This window comes from Mytilus trossulus, chromosome 2, assembly GCF_036588685.1.
Source record: "Mytilus trossulus isolate FHL-02 chromosome 2, PNRI_Mtr1.1.1.hap1, whole genome shotgun sequence".
In the NCBI taxonomy this organism is placed as follows: domain Eukaryota; kingdom Metazoa; phylum Mollusca; class Bivalvia; order Mytilida; family Mytilidae; genus Mytilus; species Mytilus trossulus.
The window spans coordinates 20148597-20169028 of NC_086374.1; the positions used below are offsets into that span (position 1 = coordinate 20148597).

General features: G+C 31.9%; 2 protein-coding genes across 2 annotated transcripts in view; both read left to right on the forward strand.

The window, feature by feature from the left end:
- The window catches only part of LOC134706707 (mucin-19-like), a 263376-nt gene that overhangs the window by 71238 nt on the left and 171706 nt on the right, over window positions 1-20432 (forward strand). The gene's annotated exons all lie outside the window — the stretch shown is intronic.
- The window catches only part of LOC134708595 (mucin-17-like), a 52126-nt gene that overhangs the window by 23994 nt on the left and 7700 nt on the right, over window positions 1-20432 (forward strand). The window contains exons 3-5 of the mRNA XM_063569244.1: window positions 18378-18830; window positions 19224-19295; window positions 19523-19975. Of these exons, the coding sequence (XP_063425314.1) occupies window positions 18378-18830; window positions 19224-19295; window positions 19523-19975 (978 nt within the window). The remainder of the gene's footprint in view (window positions 1-18377; window positions 18831-19223; window positions 19296-19522; window positions 19976-20432) is intronic.

Consider the following 20432-nt stretch of genomic DNA (forward strand, 5'->3'; position numbering starts at 1 on the left):
TTACATAAGTGCGTCACTATTTTTATTATATCCTGTGGTGTTTGTCGATGATAGTATATGTTTGGTGTTGCTCTGAGGTTTGCATTTTGTGTTGAATATTATATTGTTTGTGCGTTTTCCTGTTGTGAATGTTCTTGGGTGTGTGTGTGCTGTATTTTTATCACGTAGTGTTGTCATTTTAGCAACACTTTGTATCATTATTCTAAAGCAGGATGTTTGGCTAGCCATTTAACCTCGTTCAATCTACCATGTTTTCTTAAAATGTCCTATACCAAGTAAGGAATATGACAATTCTTATCAAAAAGGTTGTTCTATGTGTGTTGGAGTTGCACGTCGGTGTTCCTGTCGTTAATTTGTTTTTCTCTTATAGTTGATGTGGGTTTTGGTGTGTGACTCGAATTGGTTTATCTCATTCGAATTATGACTTTTGAACACCGGTATACATTTGCATTGTATATATGTTACAGTAAATAGGTGAAATTAGGAATTACATGTAATTACTGAAATTAGGAATTACAAGTAATTCCCGATGCACTTAGATAATACAAGTAATTCCTGAAACGGCCCAGTTATTACCAGTAATTACTAATTTTAAAATGAGTTTTTACACCTATTTACTGACTGCTTAAATGTTGTATTATGGTCAGATGATCAAAAGTTATGGTAATACCAGAAGATCAGTTAGTACTCTTAAAATATTGAATGGTTGATTTGTATTCAAAATATCTTGAATAAATATGGACTTTCAAATATTTGGTTAAATCAGAGTAACTTTAGTTTTAATCCAAAATGGTTAAAGTTGAGCATTATGCAGATAATTTTTGACCTATTTCAGCAGACATGGAAATCAGAATGGAAAATTCTCCCACAGCATTATGTTTTAACTTTTTTCAAAAACGTTTTGAGTTTGAAGAATATTTAGACTTATTACCTTATAAAGATCAGATAACGTTGTGAAGGTTAAGAACTGGAATGAACGGTTATGTGCATTAGCTTCGAGATATAAAAAAATTAAATGTATGTTTTTTTTGTTGTTAAATCATTAATAAAAATGATATAGTGAAATTATAATTCACTGTTAGAAGCCAATCTAGTTCTATTTTGTTAAATTAGCCGAGAAACAAGGTTGATGAGTTGTGCACTTGCGAGTGAATATTTGGACTGTAAGCTATTAAAATTGTAAGGGTTTCGCAGAACAAAAAGTCTCGCCTACTTTTGCTGTTAATCGCAGGCTCAACAAAAATGAGGAAAAAATATTAAAATTATCCTCTAGATACTATCTTTTGACTAGTACTATAAGAAGCTTCTGTCAAAATTGGGAAAAATCCAGGATGGTTTATAAAATATAATGTTTTAAAAACTTTAACTGCAGAGTGTATGTAATGTTAACTGGGGAAAAAACTAGTCCATTTATCATGTTTATAAGTAATAGAGGAAAATAAGGATTTTTTTTAAATCTTTACTTTCGGATATCATCTTATGATCATAAACATTTAGCTTTGGTCCAAGTTTGATAACAATCCAAGATATTTGGAGAAAGTTATTTTAAAGTTTTAAACCACAGTGCATGATTGAGATTTTAGTTTCACAAAATTATGAAAATCAATTTTGGATTGATATCATGGTCTTGCATGCATATATTTCCGGAGTTTCAAGACCTTTAAAACAACCATTTTCCAGTTTCAATTAACAAACACTTAAGAGTATGCACTTTTGATGTGCCTTATATTCCTATATCCTCAAGTAATAGCTCCCTTAAAATCCCTACCGCTTTACTTTCTTATTTGGTATCTTGAGTTATGTTTTTAATTTTAAAACAAAAACATCAAGTTAGTAAATAGCTGTAAAAATGACAAAAAAAATCAGTAATTACCAGTAATCACTGAAACAACTAGTAAATACATGTAATTACTAAATTGGCAAGTAATTACAGGTATTTACTGAAATGTTTAGTAATTACGTGTAATTCCTAATTTCACCTATTTACTGTAACATATACATATAAAGTGAAACTTAAATACTTTTCACCTAAATCAGAAGAAATCTCCCATTTTACCTTAGGCAGAAAAATCTCCAATTTTGAATAACTTAATATCCTTTTTTGAAATCACAAAAAACTCATTGCTACTTCATTCCATCTGTTGAACTGGCCATTAAATCATTTACATCCGTTTTACTTACTATGCTAACACTTAAATTACAATGGGAGCGGATAGTTTTTTTAATGGCGCCCGAATGTGTGAATATCCTGTACATTGGTCAGACAATACTTTATGTTGTATGAACATTCAAAACATCCAAAACCCTCGGCTACGCCTAGGGCTTAAAATAGTTATACCTAACTAACATATAAGTATATGCCAAGCAATTTAGAGCGTAGGGTTTGTCCCTTCATAGTATTTCATCATAGTATACTCCTTTCTATTGACTACAAGATTTAGCACACATTAACAACTCGAGTAGTTTTTTAATGTGTCTATTGTAATTATTGGTGACTTCGCGGTACACAGGTGCTTGTAAAGCGGAGTTCATCAACTACGTTTTATGTTTTGTAAATTTACTCACTAGTTATTTTGCTACCAATGTATCTTATTTGTTCAATTTATGAAAGTGATTTTTTAGCACTTTCTCTGGTTTTTCAGTTCATATTCCCTCCACAAGTCAGTACACCAATATGTAATACGAACCTTACTTAAAACAAGTGATTCCAGGTCTCACAAAGTACATACATTCCTGGGTACAATGGTATTGCAATTACACTAAATTACTACTATATACGATTCAGTTGTATGCTTACAAAGGTATTTGGGACCATATTGTTTATTATTTATTTTAATGATAGTAACTTGTCATTTAAATATCTTTTTAAACTTAAGATTTTGATAGCAGGATTTATAAAAGTAAATGTGACAACTGATGACAAACACTTCTTTTTAATTCTATTCCAAAATAGCCACTATCGTTTTTAATATAAATATCATGATAACAATACAACTAAATCATACGTTTGTGGTCATTCATGCATATTTTTGTTTAAGTGCCAGCTAAAACCTGCCTCCGGGTGAGGGATTTTGCGCTGTTTTGAGGCCAATCGCTGGCCTTCAACTAATTTCTGCTCTTTGGTGGGGCTGTTGTCACTTTGACACATTCCCCACTTCCATTCTACATTTTAGCTTAGTACTCGGGAAAAGGGTTTTATTTTAAATTTAGAAGAAAAATTCAAGTAAATTGGAATGGACGAGAAGTTGTAAGTATGTGCTAGAATATCTTTAAATTTGCACATTGGCAAATTCTATGAGAGTGAATTGGTGTGTGTCTAAAATTAGGTTTCTTGCTAGAAACTCGGTATCAGACGTGTTATATATAAGTTGAAATAAGTTCGAATATGCCTTATATTGTAAGTTTCAGATAATATCCAGATACAAAATAATTCCATGTAATTATCATCGCAAAATACTGTAAGTGCATGCGATTTTGTTTTTAAAACTATTTCATGATTTTAATTCACTACCAAAACACCCTTAGTTATTATTTTTTGTGTTGTAAAATCAATTAAGTGGTTCTTTGACGATAGTCTAAATACTAGAATCAATGTCGTTTAGAAGATACCAATCACCCTGATAATAAAGTTGACCCAGATCAATATAATGAGTTCTGTTCACGTCATGCACGTTTTTATTACGTATTTCGTTACTTGTTAACATGTTATTAGTTGGTTAAGTTATCATATGTGCCTGAATACTAATATTGTAAAATATTTGATATCATTTCTAAGCACTTGATGCCGGTTTCACGAAGCTGTTTTTAGACCTGTCATAAGATATGTCTTAGGACATGCCTGATGATTCTCTTATGCATATCTTATTTCATATCTCAGACCTCTCCTTGAAGATGCCAGAAGATGATTTTAGCAAAGAAATCAAAAACCTGTCGCAAATTCTTAAAACTATCAAATAGTAACATGGATTTATTGAAAATTCATTCAAATGTAGTTTTCCATAGATTACTTAAAGTATTGATTAATATTATTAGATAACCTGCAAAATTACGATGAAAAAATAAATGTATTTAGTATAAATAATCTATTGCTTAAACACTAATATACATATGAAACTTTAAATACAAAATTAAGAAACAAAGAACAAAATTAGAACACATCTTTTGGTAAAGTGAATTAAATTCAATTTGTCACTTTCGTGTATAAGGTTAAAGGATAAAATCGTGGATTATTGATATCAGTATTTTAAAATATTATTAAAACTTTCCCAGATATATAGATTTGTCTGTACTCAGAGGAAATTTTGAGGTGAAAATACAGCCATTTTATCCTAAAGGTTCACATGAACCTTAAAGAGATGTCATAATTTAGGACCACCTTGTGAAATTTTCTTCGGATATATATGTTATAAGGCCATCTCATTGACCTAAACCCGGTGTTGTGTTTATAGTGTAATTCATATGTAAACTGAACTTAATTACGTTCCCGTTGATAAGACTCAATGTTTACATGTAGTTTAAATTATTTTTTGCCCACATCCAGTCGATAGTCAATGTAGAACTTGTGTGGTTCAGTGTACACAAAACAAGGTATTTAGAACCTCTGGCCTTTGTTAGTCTATTATTATTTTAATTTTAGTTTCTTGTGTACACTTTGGAAATTAGTATGGCGTTCATTATCACTGAACTAGTATATATTTGTTTAGGGTCAGCTGAAGGACGCCTCTGGGTGCGGGAATTCTCGCTACATTGAAGACCTGTTGGTGACCTTCTGCTGTTGTTTTTTTTATTTGGTCGGGTTGTTGTCTCTTTGACACATTCCCCATTTCCATTCTCAATTTTATTTCTTATTAAAAAACAACAATAGGGGACAATTTGACAATGATTGAATTTACTTGTGTCGACCCTGTGATTATGACCCGTGTATATAGCTAAATCAAATACACCGTTTGGTAGTGCGCCTGTCAGATGCGGAACGTACAGATAAGGTAATAGGTAACAGGTGAATATACTATTGGTATCTGTATCGGATTCGACCCGGAACTTGTTAATTATTGGCAATATAATTATGTGGAAAACAAAAGGGTCTGGAGTGGTGTAATTTTTAATCTAAACCATTGTCCTATATTAGCTATATATAAAGTTGAATTCTTTGATTTGTCGTTTTTACCCGATGCCGGCTGAAAAATTGGACCTCGTTATTTTAGTATTATAGAGAAAATTTGCGGATAATCCAGTCGTTTTCCGACTTGGATCTTAAACTAGAGTGTCTTTGAAAACTTCCTTTGGCGGATATTTACAAAAAATTTTAGCGTATTCTAAGAAAAAATGCTTACAATTTGACTATTTACGAAATGAAAAGTATGCCCTCATCTTGTTTTCATAAGATTTTGACACAAGACGTTAAAAATCAGGTAGGATAAGAGGTATTTAACCATAATAATTCAACCAGTAAGGTGTTTAAGATTTTCCCTTTATTAATAAGCAAGTATACTACGATTATGAAAAACCTTTGAAAGAAATAAGCTGGTTCTCGACTGAATACTACACTTTGTTCATAAAGGATAGCAGATTTCAGTTTATAAAAAATGACGCAAAATTATGCATTTCTAATTTTCTCTTTTTCGACAATATTCTGCTCTCAATGCAAAATATATAGTCATTGTAATTTAAAACTCTTAGTGTTTAGGGACAACATCAAAAGACCGATATGATATATAAAGCAAAAATCCTTATAATCAATAATACCGGATCTGTCTGTTCTGTTCTTGTCTTGTATTGTGTTAAGACTTTGGTGGCTTATTTATGACTGAATTTAGATATAGTGACAGTGCAGTTACATACTTAAGGTACCGCTTGAGATGACACTAGGGATCATCTTAACCTGGTTTATGATGGTATACATGTTATACCGCCAGTTTCTTCTTTTTTTTCGTAATCCCTTCTGTTTTAGGAGCACTCGGATGAGACCGATAAATTAAAGCAGTATCTGTACACTAAAACACAATAAATCCTCTGTATAATATGAATTAACAGTATCATCCATCATGATTACCGGTGTATATACAACAAATCGTGAGTTTATATATAAGCATTAATATAGGGTCTTTAAAAGTAATGTAATGTTAAAATGGCAAGAAACAGAAATAAATTACTTTTTCGTAAGGCTTGGATTGTACTATTTCAATAAACAATCAGTCTAGTTATTTACTTAAATCTCCAAATTTTTAGATAGATGTGAAATTTTATTGATGAGACTGTTTATCTATATGAAGAAAACTTGCTGATTCATTGCATTATTCCAAATATTTAAACGAATACCAAACATATGTGTGTTTTAGAATCAATCAATTGTTTCAACTACGCCGGTTACTACGTTTCGGTACTGACATGATTTAACAAACTTTACTAAAATTGTCCATTTATAAATTTATAAATTATTAAGAAAAAAAGGTTTCAACTCCCTCAGGCAAAGTTGGCTTTAGATGAATTTGGCTAATTATTTTAGGTATTTTTTGACATACAGCTCTTCAACGGTTTCGGTACTTATACATCTTCGGATTTTAAATGTTTGGCTTTGAGCGTTCCTGATGAAGGTAAATCCAGAAAAGCCCTTCGGACGCAAGAAATTATTAACGTGTTGTTTTCAATATTTTAAAGAGTTAACGCTTAAATTATACTGGACAGATAGGGAATTTTTTTATTTTTACTTGTAGCAAAAAAACAAGTTCGGTGAAACCATTTTTTCTTTTGTTAAAACATATCATAAAACCTATCTTCTCACAATCTATTTATCAAAGTTCTGTCTCATGGATGTTATTTATGCACAAACAGAATGTTCCATCTTTTTTATTATATTTTTGAAAAGAGCATAGTAAAATCTTCATTTCGGCAAGGTATAAGAAATTCTGTCTCGGGGTCACATATACCTATGACCTATCTTAATGATTCTTTTATTGTTGAAAACCCTACAGCGACTATCAAGACGAAGAATAGAATATGAAAACCGTGACCATTGATAATTTGTATTTTTTGTATGTATTCACTTTTGACTTTGTGTGTGATTAAGTTCCGTGTACATATACATGTACGTTTCACCCTCCATATTCCTTTATGTTCTATCAAAGGGCCTGAACACGACTTTATGCAAGTGTAACTCGTCATTGTAAAAGTTCATATGGCAATACATTGGTTTTATTTTTAAATGATTTGATACCGGGAGATTTGTGATCTCACTTTAATAAAACATGTCAGGCATCTATTTTGATATACAAAAAAGAGAGCCAGTTTTAAATTCTTTAATATTTAGTTGAATTTTCCATGAAGAAACGAACATTTTTGCTGTGTCCAGTAATATTGTATCTAATTCTTCTTGAAATATTTCTCGCACAATGTCTAGAAATGCCACATTGCCAAACCACATAACCGTTCACCCGTCATCGTAGGTCTTCAGTCCACGCAATGTTGATAACCTAATGTTTTTTCAATTGCCATGTTTTACATTTATAGAAATTATCTAACCATTATCTTCGATGTATAAAAGTAAAAAACATAGCGATAAAAAATAATAAACACTGACGATGGTTTCCCAAATTAATGAAACTTTTATATTCACGTATGTTTCGTTACATTTCGCATTTTACTAGTATGCTCGCTGCTTAAAGAGGCAGTACTTAGAAACTTTCAGGTTAAAACTGCAAAGCATTATTTTATAGATGTCATCGACAAACAGATGTGAAATTCATTTTCAGAACTGTAGATCTAGATTTAATGACAGTTATTAAGAGCAGAAACTTTACTCGCGTCACGAGCGATGAGCGCGACCTTGCAAAAGCTTAGTTGTGTACATGTATAAAAATACGAAATAAAGTATAATTATACCCCCGCTTAAAAAAAAAGGGGGGGGGGTAAATTGTTTTACCTCTGTCTGTCCTTCCGTCAGTCCGTCAGTCCGTCAGTCCGTCCCATGAATATTTTTCGTCGCATTTTTCTCAGGAACTACAATACAAGGATTTCTGAAATTTGGTTTCAGGGTTTATCTAAGTCAGCTATACCGTGTGATGCGTATTCAGATTCATCACTTGACAACTTCCTGTTTACCGAACACTTGCATATTTTTACACTATTAATATTATCCACTTGCGGCGGGTGTATCATCAGTGAGCAGTAGCTCGCAGTTTCACTTGTTAACTTTGATTCTCAACACAGCAGTTGTATAATTTTTTTAACTTTTAGTCTGAGATGCATTATTGTTTTTATATGCTGTTTTTGGCTATGAACTAGCTGACACTAACCTGCGAGAGTTCTCAGATAAGTTTATTTATTGTCATTCTGAAGAGTGGATATGAAACTACCCTTCCACGTCCACTCCATTGTTTTTGTGAGATGTATTTCTATTTGTATACATCTGATTAATCAAGACCATCTTAAACTGATTTTTTTTTTAAATTTCACCACTGTGCCTGGTAGTTGGGAGGTTTGGCGCCAACATACTTTTAACATCGCCACATAAGTGCCTGTCACAGCTCAAGAGCCTGTAATTCAGTAGTTGTCGTTTGATGCTGTGCAACATATTTGTTATTCGTTAATTATTTTGAATATAAGTTAGGCCGTTAGTTTTCTTGTTTAAATAATTTTACTTTGTCATTTCGGGGCCTTTTATAGCTGACAGTTCGGCATGGACCTTGTTCATTGTTGAAGGCTGTACGATTATCTATAGTTGCTAATTTCTGAGTCATTTGGTCACCTGTGAATAGATGTTGGCAATCGACAATCATACCAAATTCACGGGTGTCATTCGGTTTATCGAGAGAAATGATCGTGACAGAATATCTAACGGCGGTCAAGTATCGAGAGACGATCGTGAAAGTTCTGGTAACGGATCGTGGAAGACACTTAATTTACATTCTTTTTCAGAATCTTTGAAAAAAAACCGCTTAGTTTTCAAAACGCGGAACAAATCTGAACAAAAAATTTGTCTGTCAAAATGGTTTAACTTCCTCAATATAACTGTGAAAGAAGATAAAGAAAATATGAAGTACTTTTTGAAAAAAACACAAAAGGCGCAATGCGTGTCTATGAAATTAATTACAAATAACACGCTTTTTGTACCTATAATGGTCATATTTCAGAATATCATGATATATTTGAAATTTGATCTTTGGTGTATCTGATAGTACAGTAAAATTAAAGTATGTTCTTCCATTTAAAGCGTTAATTTGTTTATGAAAACCTTGAATTTGTTTAATTTCCATCAAACTTGATCGTGAAAGATCAGGCAACGTATTATTTCGATCGTGAAAGAAAATGCGTGACCAGACTTAATACTGGTAATCAGAAATTAATATTTCTTTTACCATTTGATAAATCTGCAAGTGTTTGAAGCCTGTAACTATTTTGATAAGGATGAACATTAAAGCTATTATCTTTTTTTCTATTCAACACTTTACCTCGAAAGTTAAAAAAAAACCAAAATTAATAACGTGTCTAAATAAGTGTGAAAGATTCAGCTCTGTATATCGGTCTAGTGCACTTCAGGAAGACCGACACTAGTTAGCCAATATTATGGATATGCAACGTTTAAACCAAAATGTTATCCATCAAACACAAAATCACAGCAAAAACAGCAAATTTCATGTGTAATTTGGGATTGAACAATAACCAACATTTTGTGCAACAGAACTTTTTAAGTTCTCTATAAACAACGCAGATAAGGATTGATTTAACTATATAGTACATACTATAGAATACCAAAGCGCAAATGCTGTAATGTCGTGTTTGCTTTACTTATGATAGTATATTTGTTGAACGTCTATAATATCAAGGGTTTTACTAGAAGTTTCAAATGCCCTTACGATTGTCAATGTTTCATAAAAAAGGTCAAGGTCAGATGAACCATGCCATACAGATCTCTACAAATATCCCGTACAACAAATACATGTGTTCCGATCCTTACAGTGCCTTATTATAGAAATTGACAAATGTAAAAGTTATGCTTGGCCAAGTAATTTGAAACATAAGGTCAAAAGTATATAAACCCTGACCGACAGCCAGACATAGACATCTTACTATCATTTAATAAATCAAACACAATTGACGTCGTCATGTTCAGAAACATGCAGACAGACATAAAACACGAAACACCTTGTCGCTATAGCATATGTAGGTATATATTCAAAAGGTCAACAACATAAAACAAACATTGCCGAATGATTCATGATAATGAGTTCAATGTTAGTTGAAACCTTGCACAAGTCAAAAATATACACCTTACAATCATAACAACAGACAGTTATCCTAAAGCTAAACGAATCCTCGATACTGACTTGACCACTAAAATTAATCTTCATCCATGAAATAAGGCAAATCCTGTCTGACGGACATTTAGTTTATAGGATCCAATATACAAAATATGGGTATTCTATAACTCATGATAAGTGAGTACTTCACATAAGTGAGTACTTCACATGACAATAAAAAAACCTTCATTCTACAATCATCCAACTATTTTACAACAAAAATGTTCACAAACACCCAAATAATAATTTTAATGTATTTTCGGCGTTTTGTCACCCATTGTCTTTTCTTATTGCTGTAGTTGTTATTTCTTTTAATTTTCTGAAAATATAAATACTTTGAATGCTTAAACCTATTGAGGATGTTGACCTATCTAGCCTTTCTCAATACCAATAACAAATATCAATTATCATATTATGGAAGAATAATGTGAAGGTCTTCTTGGCATCAGATCTTTCACGATCCTTTTCACGATCTTCAAAAATGCGGTACGTGATCTTTCACGATCCAAAAAATCAATTTTGTGTAAACAGTTCGTTATTTACCAAGTTTCAGATTATATTTAAACAATATAACTATGAGAACCGTTTAATTAATTCAAATACAATGCCCTTATTCTGATAAACGTAGTTTATCTACTCGAATTTGTGAAAAAATCGTGTTTGTTTACATTTTTAGGTCATTGAAATGTCGAGAAGCAATCTGCCTTTTGTCGTTTTGTAATAACTATGTACTTTTGAAACTGGATATTCTGACATACTGATCATAATGTTGAACCATTTTGACAGACAGTTTTATTTTGTCGTTAATGTGTCTGTGTAATTAATTAAATTAGAATATTTACTGACTTTTCATATGTCTTCTCGATTAAATGTCTTTCACGATCCGTTACCAGAACTTTCACGATCGTCTCTCAATACTTGTAATGACCGTCGTTATATATTCTTTCACGATCATTTCTCTCGATAAACCGAATGACACCCGTGAAATCTTCTACGTTTAAATTGAATTTAACACAAGGTATCCAACTTGTATATTTGAGAAATATCACCCGGTCTCGAGATGAACATTGACATTTGGCTGTGAGAAGACGAAATAATATACAATTAATGGCTGATATCATACTGTTCACTACATTTAAGTATTATCCATGTCTTTAATAATATATTACTATCCGATTTTGAAAAAAGCTGTGGTATGAGTGCCAAGTAAACAACTCTCCATCCAGATAAAAAATGTATATATAATTAACGATTATAGGTCACCGCGGAGCCGTTGCTAACAGCGAACAACAAGCTATACAGGGACCCAAAATGCCAATCTAAACAGGAAAAACCAACGGTCTAATCTATATACAAAGCTACTTTTGCATAGGTACTATTTCTGTACTAAAAATATGTAGTACACTGGAATCAACTTTTAATATTCAGTACTATTTTGTTACTTTAAAATTATTGTAATATTAAGGTACCTGTATTTTAAGGTACTTTATTTGTACTTGAAATTTAGGCACTACATATTTTTGGTTACTATTGTTGCATTTTTTAGCATTTTGAATGTTTTTCTATTTCAAATCTCGTAAAAGTTATGATTACCATAAAATATTGCTATCACTGTTGGTATTATTTCTGTACCAAAATATTTAGTACAAATCAAGTACTGTAAAATACAAATACCTAAATATTACAATGATTTTAAAGTAAAGAAATAGTACTAAATATATAGTGGTACTTGGAAAGTGCATACGGAAGCTATTCAAAAGTCTCCTAATCTGGAGAGGACTGAATGTCCGACATTTTGAATTTCAGCTGTTGTCTCTTCATATAATATGGATTAAACGATTTTTGATAGAAGATAATTCCAAGTAGAAACATATTTCCAAAGCATTCTTCTCTGTTTGATTTAAAGTATTAATTTATGAGGAGATGATAATTACAATTTTACTTTGCCTGTATTTCTCAATCTAAGCTGTCAAAAGCTTTGGCTTAGTCGACAAAACAGAATAGGTTGATGAATTGAACTCTTGTGATTGTTCGAGGATGATACGTAAGGTGCTATTTTATCTGCAGATGATCTGTTTTGTCTAAATCCTGCTTGGTAATTCAGTGGTTGTCGTTTGTTTAAGTGTTACATATTCGTTTTTCGTTAATTTATTTTATATAAATAGTTTTCTCGTTTGAATTGTTTTACATTGTTATTTCGGTGACTATGCGGTATGGGCTGTCCTCATTGTTGAAGGCCGTACGCTTTCCTATAATTGTTAATTTCTGTGTCATTTTTGTCTCATTGGCAATCATACCGCATCTTCTTTTTTATAACGGTTGTCACTTAGTCTTTCTTCCATTGCATTTTTAAGTTGATTGAACATAACTCTATTTAAAATTTTCCCTGAAACTGACAGTAGCATTATTCCTCTATAGTTGTTACAAATGCTTAAATTGCCCTTCTTTGGAAGCTTTACCATGCGTCGTTCTTTCCATTCAAGAGGGACTTCTTCTTCTTTCCAGATCTGTTCCAAAAGATCATATAGCATTTGAGTTGATATTTGAATGTCTGATTTTAACGCTTCTGCAGGTATGTTGTCAGGACCTGGAGATGTGTTTTTCTTCAGCATTTTTCTGGCTTTTTTCCCCCTACAACTCTTACGAGGGTGAAATGTCGGCTTTATGTACAGGTGGGTCTTGGTTTAGCATATTTTTGAAATGCTCAAACCATCGTATCATTTGCTCTTGATGTGTGTTGAGTGTTTTTCCCTTCTTTTCTTTATACTGGTCTACTTCCTTTGTGGTATTTCCCAGTTAGCAGTTTTATGTTGTCATACAGAGCTTTGATGTTGTTTGCTATAGCTGCTTCTTCTGCTTTTGCTGCAAGGTTGTCTACAAAGGCCCTCGTATTTCTCCTTGCACTGTTACTCACATCCTAGTTAGCTATAGTGTACTCTCTTGAGGTTGATTGGTTGCCGTTCTTGTTTTGCTGTTGTTCAGGATTATATTTTTTATATTTTCCCTTTTACAAGAGTTTCTGACGATTTCCATTCCTTATGTTTTCTATTGTTCAAACCAACTGATGTTTCGCAAGCTGTCGTAAAAGCGTTTTTAAATTCTTACCAGTGATCTTCAATTGTAGCTGTTTCTTCAGTTACATGCTGAAATGTTGAGAAGCTTTTTTTTTTTTTATTCTATTTGGAATTATATTTTTTTGTTTTGTTTGCCAACATGTTAAATCGTTTTCCTGTTGATTCAATAGTGTGGTGTTTCTTTAGCTTTAGTTTAATTTTTGTTACTATAAGGCTCTGACATCTTGTAAACTTCTCCTAAACAGACATGGTCTCTTTGATTTTCAGTATTCATATCTGGAGATACCCATGTTCCTAGATGACATTTTTTTGTGTGACTGTTCCACCAATAACCAGATTTGGATTTGCACAGTTGTTGTCAAAGAGCTCTCCGTTTTCATTCATTTCTCCGTGGCCATGTCTTCCTATTACTTGTTTATAACCGGTGTTGTTGCTTGCTACCTTACATTTACATATAGGTCTTTCATTAAGATGGTGATGCCTTTTGAGCTACATTCCCGTGTGGATTTTTTTCTAGCAACCGATATAATCCTTCCTTGATTTTGTCCTCTGCGCCATTTGCAGGAGCATAACATTGAATTATGTTTAATATTATCCTTTTATGTGTGGTCTTGAATTTTGTCATAATGATTCTGGAATTTATTGGCAATAACAATTTGTTGCATGATTGTCAATGAGGTAACACAGACCAAATGACATAGACGAAACAACTCAATTGGCCCGAAATGGCAATACATAAACAATTCAGATGAAAAAAAACCAACAGCCTGAAGAACGAGAAAAATAATTAACGATGAAAAATAAACATAGAACAACGACAACCACTTATAACATTCTTCTGAGTTTGGATTGCTCAAACAGAATTTTACGGGGTTGATGAAAAGAAAGAGATGTGGTATGATTGCAAATGATACAATTATCTACCAAATTTCAAACGAAATTGATGTCACCAATTATAGGCAACCGTACAGCCTTGAAAAATGAGAAAAACCCATACTGTGTAGTCGGATTTAAAAGGCACCTAGACCAATACTATTAAACAATTCAATTGAGAGTACTAAAGTCACAATTGTTAACAAAAAAGTTCATGAAAAACAAATATCTTAGACATGAACCAACGACAACCACCGAATTACAGGGACTAGCACACAACGAATTGTTGGCGATTTCAAAACATATTTTTAAGTGCTCAACCGTCCAATTATACTATCATTGGATAGTGGTGTTGCAGCCCATATAAAAGTAACTACAATAATCAGTTGCAAAAATATCGACTCATGCAATCGACACTAAGCACAAACGAAAACAAGAAAAAATTAAAGACAGAAAGACCTATTTATAAGAGATACTGAAAGATACTTCAAAGACAGTTATAACTAAGAATTAAATCATGTTTCTTAGGTTATATATTCAATCTTATAGATAAATGCCTAACATTCTGAGAAAATACAGTTCATACATATGATCGCGTCGGCTAAAAACCGCAATTTTATACGTGTGCATGCAAAACAAATTTCTTGGTAGAGGGGTCTTAAACACCTTCAATTGCAAAATAAACAGATCAGTAGATGTAACAAAATAGATCTTAATTATTGATTTGAAATATAACAAAAAAAATAATTAACTTGCGGAAAAGATTGTATACCGGACCAAAGACATAGATACAATAACGATAGGATGTACGACCATAATTGTATGAAATTAAATATTTTTTATGATTTGAATATTAAGCCTACAGTTCTTGTCAGATTTTTATGAAAATTTTATCTAAGGTTTTTCTCACAGCAATGTCTTTGACTGTTTAATCAGGGCCAATATTTTTTTTAGAGGTGTTAAATTTTAATTATACGTACAATTGCATTGTTACTGGTCTTACGAGTTCACTACTTGCAATTTAAAAAAAAAAAAATTTTATAAAGAAAACTGTACAAATATAACATTATCTCTGACAAGAGATTTAAAAAATCAGTCCCTTTTTTTTTAGGAGTTATATCTCTTTGAAAAAAATATCTATATTTCAATAAGGCGAGATCAACTCCTTTTATAGTTTTCACTCCATACTATAAAAACTTCAATGAATGATTGCACGCATTTCTATAGTTGTTCTATACCTGTTGTATGTTATAGTATGAATAATTATATTTTCAAACGTTTGAACTGAGTGATTTATTTCATAAGATGCTACATTTTGTTATTTCAAACTAAAAACATTTAAAACTTATTGAGAATATGTTCCCTCCTTAATGGAGTTGTTAAACTATTTCTCATATCTTTTACATGCATTTTATATTTACATATGTTTAAATGTTTAGTTAAGACCATTATCTTTGTTGACTCTTTGATCCATTCTTGAAATTGAACACCTCAATGGTGATGACCGTCAGGATTCTACCTTGTCAAAATAATCGCCACATTACGAAAACTTATTTTCATAATCGTAAAAATGGAAGCCATTGAAGTGATGACGCGCTGTCAATTTGGCTCTAAAAACAATAAATTTATCCGCATAGTATCTTATATTTGATTTTGATGTTAGCACCGCTTTTGTGCTATTTCGTGGCGGCCAGTTTTTATTGGCGGAGAAAGCTAAGATTCTAATATGTCAGTTGTATATTTAAAAAAAAATGTCTCCACTAGCATCATTTACTGTACTTTTATGTATTTGGTCAACTTATTGTCTGATTGTCTTGGGGAATTTTCGTAAGGTAAAAAATGTTTAAAAAAATGTAATAAAATATTTCAGACTAGAAATTATGAGAGGTTGAAAACTAATAACCCTCTTTAACACACACCAAACAAGTGTTTTAAGTTACAGTATGCAATATTTAGATTAATAAGAAATGATTATCGTTAGGTACTTTGAGTAAAAAAAAAAAACAAGCTTATTCGAACACGCCTACTCAAGTTGGCGACTTGTTATGACTCTTGAAAAGGGCATTTTACTCAAATTTACTATGTAATTCATTTTGTCTTAATGTTATATATTTTGATTATGTGTTAGAGATGAAATAATTCTATCGTTTCAGTCTCGTTGAAATCTCATTCTTGAATTATATTTTAAACATGTGATACAAGTGGAAAATATGAATGAAATTAATAAGTATCATAATCAACTGAATTCTAAGAAAAAATGTGTATTTACAATAGGTAGCCTTTTTAGTAATAAACTCTTTAAATTTAATTACCAATCAACATGATCGGGTATATTTTTCAAGAAACATGTACATCTCATATCACGTATTTTCTTTTTCCTATTTATTAGATATGAAGCTTTTTAATCATTCAATACAAAGAAGTTAGAAAAATATGCATTTTGTTCTTAATACTGAGAAAAATCACAAATTTACAAAATTGACAACATGGTAAATTTAACATGAAAAAGTATCAAAATAGGATAAAACTTTCTTATATAATCATCTACCTACAGTTTTGAAGTAAATGTTTGTCAGATTTGTCCATTTCATTTTTATTGAAAATATGAAGAAAAGTTTATTAATGGAACTGTGTTTTTTCTCTCTCACGACAATAGCACAAAATTGGGTTAAAAAGGGCCGTAGCCAAAAAACGTCACTACCGTATACATTCTTCTTCACCAATTATTTTTTTTACAGTCATGAAAACCCAAAAATCAGGTTAAGGAAAAATGTTTATTACTAGAATATTGAAAACAACACGTTATTAATTTCTTGCGTCCGAAGCGCTTTTCTGGATTTACCTTCATCAGGAACGCTCAAAGCCAATCATTTGAAATCCGAAGATGTATAAGTACCGAAACCGTTGAAGAGCTGTATGTCAAAAAATACCTAAAATAATAGCCAAATTCATCTAACGCCAACTTTGCCTGAGGGAGTTGAAACCTTAGTTTCTTAATAATGTTTCGCTCCTCAGAGGTGTTAACCATTAACCTACAGCAATAATAATATACAAAATAATAGAATCGGAAGCAAGATGGCGTATTAAATATTTTTTTGTATTTTTTTGTACGTTTTTAAGACAGAATACTTAACTCAAACATGTGTGAAAAGGTGTACTTGACTTTTTATTTTTGGTGATATTATGCCAATTTTATGGACCCCCAAGAACTGTTACCGGAGGCAGATATGCAAATTGATTCTTTAAGAAGATATATCTATTATCTTGCTTTTGTATATTATTCGCGGAATTTATTCTTATGCACAAAAGGGATCCACGAGAACTTGTACCTACCACAATCCACTGTTTTGTGAAAATCTTTCTATAATTTAAAAAAAATTACAATTATCTCTAAGCTCAATTCAATAGTTTAATTAAAAACACACACACAAGAACCATAATATCTTAAGTTCATATTCATTAAACTTTTAAAGCCCATAGAGGCAGATGTAAACAATTCAAATTTACGTATTTCGGCAATTTTAAATCCCACAGATCTACTATAAGACACCGGGACCATTTGCCTACTTGATTTTAATCTATGTAATTTTTTAAGTTCGTTTCATGGAGGATTTCAGCAGATAAGTTAGAGCATTCGAGGATTCGTAAAAGATTTCAAATTAAATCTTATGGAAAAGAAAAATAAGTTTGTAACCAGTTATTCTATAACAACGACAGAACCAATGATAAGGCATGTCAGCACTGAAGTGCTGTCAACTGAAATGGTGATAAATACTAATCAGTTAACATCGTCATCTTAAAGTAAAGAAAACATCAAAATAAATCTACAGTTTATTGTCTAGAAGGATGGTTCTTAATCGAAATAATAAACTTCCAACGATGTGGAAAAATCAATTACACAATAATTTTATTTTAACGTTTCATTCCATAAGTATTCTTACAATGTAATTAGCTAAAGTGTATCTTCAATACATAAGCAATGAAATAAAAATGAATGAAAAATCACCAAAAAGGATTTAAAAAACACGGCACTTACATGTGTCCAGTTTACCTGGTTTCTTTGTTGACTTATTTTAATATTAATAAAAAAAATAATCAGATAACTTGAATTCTAAGCATGAATTGTATTTAATAGGAACAACTACGTTTCAAATACCGTCAACTGTTTCTCAACAGTCTGTTGTTTCAACTAAGACGAGTGTAAGAGTGGAATCACCAGTGACGACACCTGTTGGTAAGACAACAACTACATATGGGCTATCATCAGTTAAAACCACAATGGAAGTGTCATCAGCGAAATCCACTGCAGGAATATCGAGTGAAAAAACAACACCTGCTGTCAAAACGATAGCTACAACTACGGCAAGAGAAACCAAGCATACGACTGGTATTATTTCATCAGAGGGAGTCACTTCCCCTGTGCCCAGTACTGGGGAAACAACCATTAAAATAACAAGTAGACAAACTACTCCTGTTGCCGCAACAACTGAAACATCAATGAAAATGACAAGTGTACACTCCAGTGAAGAGGTGAAATCAGAGCGCACTACACCTGTTAGAATGTCGACGAAACATGTGACTCCAAAAGGTATGCAGACGTTCGATTTTTTATTCATCATTATCAGTGTAAGTTGAGTCTAAGCTGACAAGGTTTTGCTTTTAGCAAAATACGGCCACAAATCCGAAATTTGAGAAATGTACAAAATTTCGACCTCATTTTACTTAAAAAGTAGCACATGAAGGTATATTTTTATTACATTTTCGATTTAATCAGGTAAAAAAAATCCTATATATAAATTTTAATCAAAATGTAAATTCGGGATCAAAACTGTATCGTATGCCTTTTAAAAAAGCCATTACATGGAGATAAACTAAATTTTCAATTTTTTGATCATCTCAAATAATTGAATTAAGACAATTTACACTCAATAACTGATTTTATATTATTGAAGTGTTATTGTATTTGTATGAAACTTTGCAGGTACAACGACTGAAATGAAAAAAGCAAGTGTGGTGTCGACAACTAGTGCAATCCCATCAATCCCAGCAACGGGTACGTTATAACATATTTATGTTTTATTACTTAAAAGCTGAGTTGTTCTACTAGGACAAAATATCTTGGGCCAATTGCTTGTCACTCAGAAATTAAAACTTGAACATCAATCCAGTAGACTTGATAAGTGAACACTTGTGTTAATAGATTCAAGTAGTGTATGTGATGTATCAGAGAGAATGGTATCACCAACAACTATTTCTAAAGAATAATATTTATTTTTATAGGCACAACAACTATTGTAATACCGTCAATTGTTTCTACACCATCTGTTGCTTCAACTAAGACGAGTGTAAGAGTGGAATCACCAGTGACGTCACCTGTTGGTAAGACAACAACTACATATGGGCTATCATCAGAAAAAAGCACAACGGAAGTGTCATCACCTGAATCCACTGTAGGAATATCGAGTGAAAAAACAACACCTGCTGTCAAATCGATAGCTACAACTACGTCAAGAGAAATCAAGCATACGACTGGTATTATTTCATCAGGGGGAGTTACTTCCCCTGTGCCCAGTACTGGGGAAACAACCATTAAGGTAACAAGTAGACAAACTACTCCTGTTGCTGCAACAACTAAAACATCCATGAAAATGACAAGTGTACACTCCAGTGAAAAAGTGAAATCAGAGCACACTACACCTGTTAGATTGTCCACAAAACAGGTGACTCCAATAGGTATGCAGATGGTTTGTTTTTGTATTCATTAGTATAACAAAGTGTAAACTAGAAACGTTTTGCTTTTAAAAATCCTCTTATTCTGGATTGACATTTGTCTAATTGAATGAATCTGCAAAGAAAAATATATCTGTAGGCTTAACTTCAAACTATATTTAGTGTTGCACATATATATACATTGGCAACAACAAACGTGCTTACTGTTATGAATGTTGTAATCAATGACTCAAATTCAGTGCAAGCTTTTTCTGAATTTTTACATAACTTTGTTAAGTTGTAGTCTTTATAGTAAGAAAATCTTTAAGTTGTTATAAGCTATAACTGACCAACAGCAATACAACTCGATTGCCAATATTGATATTATCTTAATGTTTATTTGAACGTATCTAAGTCATAACTGTCGAAAGCCTTGAGATAATACAAATAAAGGCAACAATAGTATTCCGCTGTTCGAAAT